Genomic DNA, 12,932 nt, shown 5'->3' with positions numbered 1-12,932 from the left:
TCTCTTGTCTCCCCTTTTCTCAGAGACATAAAAACAGGCGTACCTTCTTACATACGTCGCGCGTGCAACGTTACACGCGAGCAGAGAGGTAGCGGCATGGGTAACATTAGCTGTGATAGCTTTTAAAGCTTTACATGGACTGGCACCTCATTATATCCCGGACCTCATCCAAGTTTACACTCCTGCGCGCGCGCTGAGGTCCGAGAGCCAGCTCGTAGTGCCCAAGACCAGACTTAAAACCAGGGGACACAAGGCCTTCTCTGTGGTCGGCCCTAAACTCTGGAACATTCTGCTCCCACAGTGTAGAGTTTTAAGTCTGGTCTTAAGACCCACTTTTATTCTTCGGCTTTTAACACTACGTGAGTTGTGTGGTTCTCTGTGTTTTTTAAATTTTGATTTTTAATTTATTGTTTTACCGTATTTTTCGGACTATAAGTCGCAGTTGCGACTTATACTCAGCAGTGACTTGTGTGTGAAGTTATTAACACATTACCGTAAAATATCAAATATTATTTAGCTCATTCACGTAAGAGACTAGAAGTATAAGATTTCATGGGATTTATGTATTAGGAGTGAGAGATAGTTTGGTAAAGGTATAGCATGTTCTATATGTTATAGTTATTTGAATGACTCTTACCATAATATGTTAGGTTAACATAGCAGTTGCTTATTTATGCCTCATATAACCTACACTTATTCAGCCTGTTGTTCACTATTCATTATTTATTTTAAATTGCCTTTCAAATGTCTATTCTTGCTGTTGGGTTTTAGCAAATAAATTTCACCAAAAAATGCGACTTATACTCCAGTGTGACTTACGGTTTTTTTTATTCTTTATTGTGCATTTACGGTAGGGCCGACTTATACTCCGGAAAATACGCTAATTTGTTTTACCCTTTAAAATCGTTTTTAATCATATTTATCTTTATATTGTTTTTATATTTATTATTTGTTTGTATCCAGTCATTGGTGGAGCTAAGGATAATATTTGAATATCGTTTTTAATATTGTCGTGCAGCACCTTGGAAACATTTCTGTTGTTTAAAACTGCTACACAAATAAAGTGGATTGGATGTAAGTAAACTTTGATTGATTGATGTGTCGCAGGCTGACGCAAATCTTTGTTGACAGAAATCAGGACTCCTCTTCCTCCTATCCAGTAGGTGGCAAAAAGCCGCTGCCTGACCAGGGCTCAGAAATTCTGCAAAGACTCCTCCCACCCCCACCAAGGACTGTTTTCACTGCTGGACTCCAGAAAGGAGGTTCCGCAGCTTCCGCAGCAGAACTCCAGGTTCTGTAACAGCTTCTTCCCTCAGGCCGTAAGACTCTTGAATGCATCATAATTAAATTCATCCCCTCAACTCCCCCAAAATGGATTAACTCGCTGGAATAAAAAAGACAATATAACATACATCCATAAAAGTGGACGCATACTTGCCAACCCCCCCGGATTTTACGGGAGACTCCCGAAATTCAGCGCCTCTCCCGAAAACCTCCCGGGACAAATTTTCTCCCAAAAATCTCCCGAAATTGAGGCGGAGCTGGAGGCCACGCCCCCTCCAACTCTATGCAGACCTGAGTGAGGACAGCCTGTTTTCACGTCCGCTTTCCCACAATATATGACAGCGTGTCTGCCCAATAACGTTATAACTGTAGAATGATCGACGGCGAGTTCTTGGTTTCTTATGTGGGTTTATTGTTAGGCAGTTTCATTAACGTCCTCCCAGCGCAGTGACAACACACAACAACAGCAGTCACGTTTTCGTCTACCGTAAAGCAGTTCGTCTGCCGTAAACAGCAACGTTTTGACACTCTTAAACGGGACAATACTGTCATCTACTGTATATACATATGGTTAGAAAAATAGTGACAGAGAATAAAACAAGGATGGACAATTCAACCCTTAACTCAACAATGAGTAGATGAGTGTTTTGTGTGTGTATATGTGTAAATAAATGAACACTGAAATTCAAGTATTTCTTTTATTTTTCTGTATATATATATATATCTATATATATTGCTAGAATTCACTGAAGGTCATGTATTTCTTATATACATATAAAATACTTGACTCTTAACCACGCCCCAACCACGCCCCCGCCCCACCCCGACCCCCACCCCCCGAAATCGGATGTCTCATGGTTGGCAAGTATAAGGGGACGCATGTGAAAAAGTGCATTATATTTATCTGTACAGTAATCTATTTATTTATTTATATACATGTATTTATTTTATATATATATTTATATATTATTTATGTATATTTATTTAATTATATATGCACCTTATTGCTTTTTTTATCCTGCACTACCATGAGCTTATTGTAACGAAATTTCGTTCTTATCTGTGCTGTGAAGTTCAAATTTGAATGACAATAAAAATGAAGTCTAAGTCTAAAGTAATATCTATTCGACACATTTTTACAACTTACAAATCACGAGTAAAACGGAGGCTTCTCAGATAACTCCTGGAAATGTATAGATGTGTGTGTCCAAGTTAAAGGCCACGGCAGGCTGTCTTCTTCTAAAGGATTTATTACTATCTTTGCAAGTGTTTTCTGAGGTGCTACTTGGTGAAAAAGGTTTGAGAACCAATAATCAAACATAAAATAACTGATTAATGAAATTGTAAGTTAACTACTGATAAAAAAAGCAATACATTGTAATTAAATATGTCAATCATTTGACAGCCCTAGTTCAAAGTCAAAGATACAGAAGCCAATGCCGTTGCTTGAAATGACAGAGAATGAAACCGCAACCAGAAAGAACTCATACTCACCCTGTTTTGGAAAAAGGAGGCGTGAAAATGTGCAGTCGTTGCTGATATTGATAACAAACTAATTTCTTCTGAGCTAGGATTATGTAAATAAACTTTATCCATTTTTGGCATCCCCACAGGCCTGTCAAAGAAGAACAGAAACAGATTAGAGGCAGCAAACTGTGTAAACAATGAGAAACTTTGGTGTAAAGAAGACTGGAGAAACTCACAACAGAGTATATATTTCTAAATCCTAGTCAAAATCTCGAAATAAACTTAATACAAGTCAAAATCTCCAGAGTAGTAAGTTTAAATTGCTCATTTTAAAATCTCTTTTAAGTTTAGCTTAAATATGTCTTACTTCAAGAAATTTTACCAAGACAATTCTGACTTGTTCCATTGGCAGGCTTGTTTCGCTCATTACAAGCCCCCCAAAAAAACTGCATTTTTTTACAGTGTAGTCGCAGTAATACGAGGGCTGAAAATAAGTCAACAGGTTTGTTCGGGTCGTAAAATGTCATGTAGTGCAATAAATTAAGGAAATCATCGCTACAGTCAAGTCATAAAACATCATATGGTACAATAAATTGGGCAAATAATCGACAGCATATGGTCAAGTCGTACATTTCTTGTCGGGCAATAAATTTAGCAAATGGTTTTATCATTTTAAGGAGTTGTTCCACTAAATTCAACTGTTGTCACACAAACGCCTTTTCTCACACTCGCTGGGGAACCTTTAGATCAGGGGTCTCAAACTCAATTTTACCTGGGGGCCACTGGATGCAGAAACTAGGTGAGGCTGGGCCGCAAGAAAAGATTTCTTAAAAAAATCTAAGAAACACTTCTTAATGAATTCACCTTCTTTGAATGGCTTTCCCGCGCTAGTAACATACTTGCCAATCTACAACCTGCCGTCTCGTCCGCTTTTCCACCATACAGTGTGCTGGACCAGTCACATATTGTATGAGGGTTCTGCAGACCCACAGAACTGACTGCAAGACATACTTGGTTAACAGCCATACAGGTCACACTGAGAGTGGCCGTATAAACAATTTTATCACTGTTACAAGTATGCGCCACACTGTGAACCCACACCAAAACAAGAATGACAAACACATTTTGGGAGAACACAACAGAACAAATACCCAGAATCCCATGAAGCCCTAAGTCTTCCAGCTACAACATACACCCCGCCCCGCCATTGTAGCCCGGAAGAGTTAGGGCTGCATTGGATTCTGGGTATTTGTTCTGTAATGTTTATATTGTGTAATAATGTGTTCGTCATTCTTGTTTGGTGTGGCTTTACAGTGTGGCGCATATTTGTAACAGTGATAAAGTTGTTTATACGGCCACTCTCAGTGTGACCTGTATGGCTGTTGACCAAGTATGCCTTGCAGTGACTTCCGTGGGACTGCAGAAGCCTCATACAATATGTGACTGGGTCGGCAAACTGTTTGCATAGTGGAAAAGCAGACAAGATGTCAAGTTGTAGAGCAGCTGTTCTCAACCTTTTTTCAGTGATGTTACCCCCTGTGAACATTTTTTTTTATTCAAGTACCCCTTAATCAGAGCAAAGCATTTTTTGGTTGAAAAAAAGAGATAAAGAAGTAAAATACAGCACTATGTCATCAGTTTCTGATTTATTAAATTGTGTAACAGTGCAAAATATTGCTCATTTGTAGTGTTTTTTCTTGAACTATTTGGGAAAAAAATATATAAAAATAACTAAAAACTTGTTGAAAAATAAACAAGTGATTCAATTCTAAATAAATATTTCTACACATAGAAATAATCATCAACTTAAAGTGCCCCCTTTGGGGATTGTAATAGAGATCCATCTGGATTCACAAACTTAATTATAAACATTTCTTCACAAAAAATAAATCTTTAACATCAATATTTATGGAACATGTCCACAAAAAATCTAGCTGTCATCACTGAATATTGCATTGTTGCATTTCTTTTCACAGTTTATGAACTTACATTCATATTTTGTTGAAGTATTATTCAATAAATATATTTATAAAGGATTTTTGAATTGTTGCTATTTTTGGAATATTTGTTTAAAATCTCAAGTACCCCTTGGCATACCTTCAAGTACCCCCAGGAGTACGCGTACCCTCATTTGAGAACCACTGTTGTAGAGGACTCCAAAGGCAGTAGAATCACGGCACGCCTTTAACATTATTGTTCGGGTGAAAACCGAGGGGGGCATTGATATTCGGGTGTTTCCCGGAAAGATCGCGAGAGTTGGCAAGTATATTTCTAGTGCAGGAATGCCATTCAAAGAAGGTGAACTCATTAAAAAGCACATATTCGATTTTTTTAAGAAATCTCACCCAGTTTCTGCATCCAGTAGCCCCCAGGTAAAGTGAGTTTGAGACCCCTGCTTTAGATGCTTTATTAGCTGCGTTTCCCTTAACCCTAGAAATGCGCGTAACCTAAATATCGCAATAAGAAACTAGTAAGGGAAACACCCATATTTAGAAAATAACTCAAATATCCCTAAAATATTATTAATGCGGTCTCATGAGTCGTTTTGATATTGCGGTTATTTGCAGAAGCCTGATTAAAAAAGTTTTTTCGCATGTAGAAGTTACTTAAACACAGAACCGGCCTTGCTCCCGATCGGTGGTCCGGGAGGTGCTAGGCAGCATGCGGGTCCCTTCCTGGGAATAGAGGCCGACCCGCCGGCCTGGAGAGACCCCGATGCCCCAACAGTGTCGAGGTGGGCGTAAGGACGTTGCCTTTGAGCGAATTGCAGCGGTGAATGCAATTTTCCTCAAATGGAGTCTTGTGGGATGAAATTATACGAGAATTATGCAAAAAACACCCTTTCATGGAAACACCTACAAGTCGCAAACTTTAGAAATATCGCTTTTATTTTGCTAAAAAGTATGGAAACGCAGCTACTGATTGTACAAAACCCAAAAGCAGTGGAGTTGGCAAAAACATTTTGAAATGTGGACTCGTCATACCACTTTGCATCAGTCCATCTTAGATGAACTCGGGCTCAGCAAAGCAGGCGGCGGTTTCTGGGTGTTGTTGATAAATGGCTCCGGCTTTGCATAATAGAGTTTTAACTTGCACTTCCAATTGTCGCGACCAACTGTATGTAGTTACTGACAGTGGTTTTCTGAAGTGTTCCTGAGCCCATGTGGTGATATCCTTTACACACTGATGTCGCTTTTTGATGAATTTCTTGGCCTTGCCGCTTACATGCAGCGATTTCTTCAGATTCTCGGAACCTTTTGATGATATTACGGAGTGTGGATGGTGAAATCCCTAAATTCTTTGCAATAGCCGATTGAGAAATGTTGCCGCAGGGGCCTTTTTTACCACTGTGTCGCATGGCCTTTCCTTTTAACAACACTCAGTAAACGTTTGGGAACTGAAGAGACCAATTTTTGAAGATTTTTAGGTGGAAGTGAATTGTGAAGTGAATTATATTTATATAGCGCTTTTTCTCTAGTGACTCAAAGCGCTTTACATAGTGAAACCCAATATCTAAGTTACATTCAAACCAGTGTGGGTGGCACTGGGAGCATGTGGGTAAAGTGTCTTGCCCAAGGACACAACAGCAGTGACTATGTTGTCAGAAGCGGGAATTGAACCTGCAACCCTCAAGTTGCTGGCACGGCCACTCTATCAACCGAGCTAAACCAATTCTTGCTTGATGTACAGCTTAAGTTGTTCAACAGTCTCTGTTGTCGTATTTTACGCTTCATAATGCGCCAAACATTTTCAATGGGAGACAGGTCTGGACTACAGGCAGGCCAGTCTAGTACCCGCACTCTTTTACTATGAAGCCACACTGTTGTAACACGTGCAGAATGTGACTTGGCATTGTCTTGTTGAAATAAGCAGGGGCGTCCATGATAACGTTGCTTGGATGACAACATATGTTGCTCCAAAAGCTGTATGTACCTTTCAGCATTAATGGTGCCTTCACAGATGTGTAAGTTACCCATGCCCTGGGCACTAATGCACCCCCATACCATCACAGATACTGGCTTTTGAACTTTGCGCCGATAACAATCCGGAAGGTTCTTTTCCTCTTTGGTCCGGAGGACACGACATCCACAGTTTCCAAAAACAATTTGAAATGTGGACTCGTCAGATCACATAACACTTTTCCAATTTGCAACAGTCCATCTTAGATGAGCTCAGGAAACCAGGCGGCGGTTTCTGGGTGTTGTTGATAAATGGCTCTGGCTTTGCATAATAGAGTTTTAACTTGCACTTCCAATTGTCTCGACCAACTGTAGTTACTGACAAGTGGTTTTTTGAAGTGTTCCTGAGCCCATGTGGTGATATCCTTTACACATTGATGTCGCTTTTTGATGAATTCCTTGGCCTTGCCGCTTACGTGCAGCGATTTCTTCAGATTCTCTGAACCTTTTGATGATATTACGGAGCGTGGATGGTGAAATCCCTAAATTCTTTGCAATAGCCGATTGAGAAATGTTGACACGGTGTTGCATGGCCTTTCCTTTTAACAACACTCAGTAAACGTTTGGGGACTGAGGAGACCAATTTTTGAAGATTTTCAGGTGGAATTATTTCCAATTCTTGCTTAAGTTGTTCAACAGTCTCTGTTGTCGTATTTTACGCTTCATAATGCGCCAACTATGGTTACTGACATTGGTTTTTTGAAGTGTTCCTGAGCCCATGTGGTGATATCCTTTACACAGTAATGACGCATTTTGATGAATTCTACGTGTGGTGATTTCTTCTGATTCTTTGAACCTTTTGATGATATTACGGTCTGTAGCTGGTGAAATCCCAGAATTCCTTACAATATAGCCGATTGAGAAATGTTGTTCTTAAACAATTTGCTCAGGCATTTGTTCAAAGTGGTGACCCTCGCCCCATCCTTATTTGTGAATGCATTTCACGGACGCTGCTTTTATACACAATCATGGCACCCACTTGTTCCCAATTAGCCTGTTCACCCGTGGGATGTCACAAATAAGTGTTTAATGGGCATTCCTCAACTTTCTCAGTCTTTTTTGCCACTTGTGTCAGCTTTTTGGAAACATGTTGCAGGCATCAAATTCCAAAGGAGCTAATATTTGGAAAAAATAAAGTTTACCAGTGTGAACATTAAATATTTTGATTTTGCAGTCCATTCAATTGAATATAGGTTGAAAAAAATTTGCAAATCCTTGTATTCTGTTTTTATTTACCATTTACACAACGTGACAACTTCACTGCTTTCGGGGTTTGTAAAAGGGACGGCGTGGCGCAGTGGGAGAGTGGCCGTGCGCAACCCGAGGGGCCCTGGTTCAAATCCCACCTAGTACCAACCTCGCCACGTCCGTTGTGTCCTGAGCAAGACACTTCACCCTTGCTCCTGATGTGTGCTGGTTGGCGCCTTGCATGGCAGCTCCCTCCATCAGTGTGTGAATGTGTGTGTGAATGGGTAAATGTGGAAGTAGTGTCAAAGCGCTTTGAGTACCTTGAAGGTAGAAAAGCGCTATACAAGTACAACCCATTTATCATTTATTTAAATATGTGATGCATTCCAAAAGTCAGCAGACTGTTGACACCTCAGCGTTGATGCTAAGTGCGTCCTAAGTTGTAGTCTAGGGATGCACCGAAATAAAAATTTGTGGCCGAAGCCGAAACCAAATACAATTTGAGCGCTTGGCCGAAGGCCGAATACCAAATACCGAATAATAAATGCAGTTTTTCACAACTTTTTTATATTGCATAAATAGCCTAGAATACATTTTTAGACATGTTTTTCAAATAAAGTAAATTTTTATTGAATATTGACATTTTTTAATATTCCAGTAGCCTTTGCTTTTCAAAAAAAGCACAGTTTTTCATTTATATTAGGCCTTCAAACAAAACATGCATTCCAAAAAAAAAAATAAAGTGCATTAAAGTGGATAAACCCACAACAAATGAATTATTGTCCTTTTGGCAAAAGTCTGCTTAGCCACAGTAGATATGCTAATAATGTAAACAGAAGGCTTAAGTAAATCTCAATTAAGTGTGTGCTTGTAACCTCATACACTTATACAGGTAGCCTACACAACAGGCTAATAATGTAAACAGAGGCCCCACTAAATCTCAATTAAGTGTGTGCTTGTAACCTCATACACTTATACAGGTAGCCTACACTACAGGCTAATAATGTAAACAGAGGCCCCACTAAATCTCAATTAAGTGTGTGCTTGTAACCTCATACACTTATACAGGTAGCCTACACAACATGCTAATAATGTAAACAGAAGGCTCAAGTAAATCTCATCTAAGTGTGTGCTTGTAACCTCATACACTTATACAGGTAGCCTACACAACAGGTTAATAATGTAAACAGAAGGCTCAAGTAAATCTCAATAAGTGTGTGCTTGTAACCTCATACACTTATACAGATACACAACATATCCCAGGCCAGAACAGATTTGTCACTGACAGTACTTCAGCTTCAGAATAAAAAGAAGGAAACTAAGTATGTATAAAACTATTTAAATTTAACACTGCACGTTGGTTGATTGTGTCACCGCGTCAAAAAATTGCGTCTTTGCGTCACACGCCAATATTCGGCCTTGCTTTTAACTCATTCCACCGAAGGCCGAATGTGGCTTTTTTAGCCATATTTGGCCGAATATATTCGGTTACCGATTGATCGGTACATCCCTATTGTAGTCGGTTGACGCGGCGAACGCATATTTTGTGTGGCTGGGTAGAGGTTGCACTAGCGAGCGCTGATAAGTGCAGCTTTGTTGCCGTCGCGGTTCAGAGGAGGAAGGCTTGTTGACAGCCGGGACGCCACCCCCCCTCCTTCCCTTGCTGCCGTTTCTGCCTCCGCAGGCCACAAGGAAGCGGGACATACTACAGGGGCGGGTACCTCCTGTCAAACACTGGAATGCGCTGTGATAAGGCGAGTAAAGGTGACGTGAGGTGCTGAAGTCCACAATGTGTGCCTGGAGCACAGTCCGCCGATTTCTAATTATTGCGGAGCTGTAAATGACGGGGCAGCCTTACGTGGGTGTGTCGGGGGAGCGGGGAGGGGGGAAAAATAGTCACTCACTGTTCGTGAAAATCCAACATTGGAGGTTCAAAGCGTATGGGTCGGCAGTTCCCACGGTGCGGGGACGTGCTGCGGGGGACGAGAAGAAGAAGAAGGATGAGCAGGCGAAGGAGAACAGCATCCAAGTTTGTGTGCATTTCCATCCAGTCTGAATACAAAAGCGGCGCGGATTAGTTAGTTATGAACCCGGGACGCCCGTGGTACTCCTCCCGTCGTATTAAAATCCAGAATGATTCATCCTTACAGATCTACAACCGACGGAAGGGAGTTAAAACCACGTGCCTCTTTTCAACTGGCCCAGCCTGTTGGACCACAGGTGCATCTTGACAATAGCCCGGGCCCTCCCTCGTAATAGGCAGACAACTATGTCATCATGAGAGGCAAAGAGCCATATAAACAAATACAGCATCCACTACGTAGGTGTGGCAGGCACCGTAACACAACACCTGTGTCCACTACTGTGTTTTTTTCTGAATTATTATTATTTTATTTCATAGCGCCTTTTATGACCCCGCGATGTGCGAAGCCGTAACAGTGGATCAAAGAAGTGCGGTGCTGGTGTGTCACAGTGTCAGCATGTTGTGTGACGGACGAAGTAATTAGAAAGCAATAATAGGCCTGATTACAAGAGGGCGAGACAAGCCAGTTTCACTTGGAAGACTTTACACCTTTTAACAAACAAGTAAAAGAACAATGAGTTTCTGTTTTTTTGTTTTTTTTTCGTCCTGTCCATTTTCTCAGGCAAATGGTAGGTAGGTCTTTATTGTCATTGCAACAAGTACAACGAAACTTTGTTTTCAGCACAAACCTGTTCAAGATTAGACAAACAAACAGTGTACAGGGTTACAGAACAAGAACGCTGATGGGTCGCCATTAGGGATGCACCGAAAGGAAAATTTGTGGCCGAAGCCGAAGCAAATTTAAACGCTTGGCCGAAGGCCGAATACCGAATAATGAATGCAGTTTTTCACAATTTTTTTTATATTGCATAAATAGCCTAGAATAAATATTTAGACATGTTTTTCAAATAAAGTATTTTTTTATTGAATACTGACATTTTTTTTAATATTCCAGTAGCCTTTGCTTTTCAAAAAAAGCACAAAGTTTTTCATTTATATTAGGCCTTCAAACAAAACAAACATTCCCCAAAAAATAAAGTGCATTAAAGTGGATAAACCCACTACGAATGAATTATTGTCCTTTTGGCAAAATAAATGATAAATAAATGGGTTGTACTTGTACAGCGCTTTTCTACCTTCAAGGTACTCAAAGCGCTTTGACACTACTTCCACATTTACCCATTCACACACTCATTCACACACTGATGGAGGGAGCTGCCATGCAAGGCGCCAACCAGCACCCATCAGGAGCAACGGTGAAGTGTCTTGCTCAGGACACAACGGACGTGACGAGGTTGGTACTAGGTGGGATTTGAACCAGGGCCCCTCGGGTTGCGCACGACCACTCTCCCACTGCGCCAGTCTGCTTAGCCACAGTAGATATGCTAATAATGTAAACAGAAGGCTCAAGTAAATCTCAATAAGTGTGTGCTTATAACCTCATACACTTATACAGGTAGCCTACACAACAGGCTAATAATGTAAACAGAGGCCCCACTAAATCTCAATAAGTGTGTGCTTGTAACCTCATACACTTATACAGGTACACAACATATCCCAATGTCACTGCACGTTGGTTGGTTGCGTCATTGCGTCAAAAAATTGCGTCACACGCCACTATTCGGCCTTGTTCTTAACTCATTCCACCGAAGGACGAATGTGGCTTTTTTTGCCATATTCGGCCGAATATATTTGGTTACCGATTACTCGGTGCATCCCTAGTCGCCATAAGATGGGAAAAAGGTAAACGCTGGGAAAGGATAAGTAAAAAAAATACAATCCAGACTGGGCTCCTAGGAGGGCCCAGTTCGGAGTGAGAAAAAACCTCCATAACAAAGCACATATACATACTACAACATACGTCTCGAGATATCTAGCAACAGAGGGAAGGTAGTTCAAGGTCATGGTGGTAGGTCGCAGCTCTCAGGCGCTGACCATCCATTCATCACCCTTCGGGATGGGATTTGCGTCGAGGGCGTGGATTGGGGGGCAGGGGAGTGTATGTGTGGCATATATTTTTTTTGTGGATGTGTGTGTGTATATAAGCCCATAGTGTGTCGCTGTTCCGCGGCCTTGATGTATTTACCGTCTCTAGTCCAAAGTTCACAACAGGTGCGTGCATGAGAGACAAAAAAGACAAAAAATCATATAGTTGATGTAGATGCACATATCGGCTATTAGGGGTCTGGGGAAAAAATTGATTCGAATATCAACCGGGATTCTCACGTTGTGCGATTCAGGATCGATTCTCATTTTTTAAAAGTCGATTTATTTAAAAAAATATATATTTTTTTTTTAATCAATCCAACAAATCAATACACAGCAATATAATAACAATGCAATCCAATTCCAAAAGCAAACCTGACCCAGCAACACTCAGAACTGCAATAAACAGAGCAATTGAGAGGAGACACAAACACCACACAGAACAAACCAAAAGTAGTGAAACTAAAATGAATATTATCAACAACAGTATCAACATTAGTTATAATTTCAGCATAGCAGTGATTAAAAATCCCTCATTGACATTATCATTAGACATTTATAAAAATAATAAAAAAGGACAATAGTGTCACAGTGGCTTACACTTGCATGGCATCTCATAAGCTGGACAACACACTGTGTCCAATGTTTTCACAAAGATAAAATAAGTCATATTTTTGGTTCCTTTAATAGTTAAAACAAATTTACATTATTGCAATCAGTTGATAAAACATTGTCCTTTACAATTATAAAAGCTTTTTACAAAAATCTACTACGCTGCTAGATCCTGTTGAATCCCTATGTATTGAATGAATACAGAATCGTTTTTGAATCGGGAATTGTGTTGCAGTGAAAAAAAAAAAAATCGATCTTGAATCGAATCATGACCCCAAGAATCGATATTGAATCGAATCGTGGGACACCCAAATATTCGCAGTCCTGTCGGCTATACAAGTTTACTTTACAAAAGAAGTGTGGGATAGTTCTCTCCTTGTCTTATTTGTATCTTGACTTTACTAAATAAATGT

General features: G+C 40.3%; 1 protein-coding gene across 1 annotated transcript in view; it reads right to left on the bottom strand.

Annotated features, from left to right (window-relative positions):
* Positions 1–2,141: 2,141 nt before the first annotated feature.
* The window catches only part of LOC133543427 (transmembrane protein 131-like), a 61,323-nt gene continuing 50,532 nt past the window's right edge, over positions 2,142–12,932 (bottom strand). The window contains exons 4-5 of the mRNA XM_061887987.1: positions 9,803–9,871; positions 2,142–2,899 (exon numbers count right to left, since the gene is read on the bottom strand). Coding sequence (XP_061743971.1) covers positions 2,692–2,899; positions 9,803–9,871 — 277 coding nt within the window. The 3' untranslated portion in view covers positions 2,142–2,691. The remainder of the gene's footprint in view (positions 2,900–9,802; positions 9,872–12,932) is intronic.

The sequence above is a fragment of the Nerophis ophidion genome, linkage group LG26, assembly GCF_033978795.1.
Source record: "Nerophis ophidion isolate RoL-2023_Sa linkage group LG26, RoL_Noph_v1.0, whole genome shotgun sequence".
Lineage (NCBI taxonomy): Eukaryota > Metazoa > Chordata > Actinopteri > Syngnathiformes > Syngnathidae > Nerophis > Nerophis ophidion.
The sequence above is the reverse complement of the archived record's forward strand: the minus strand, read 5'-3'. Positions and strand labels throughout refer to the sequence as shown.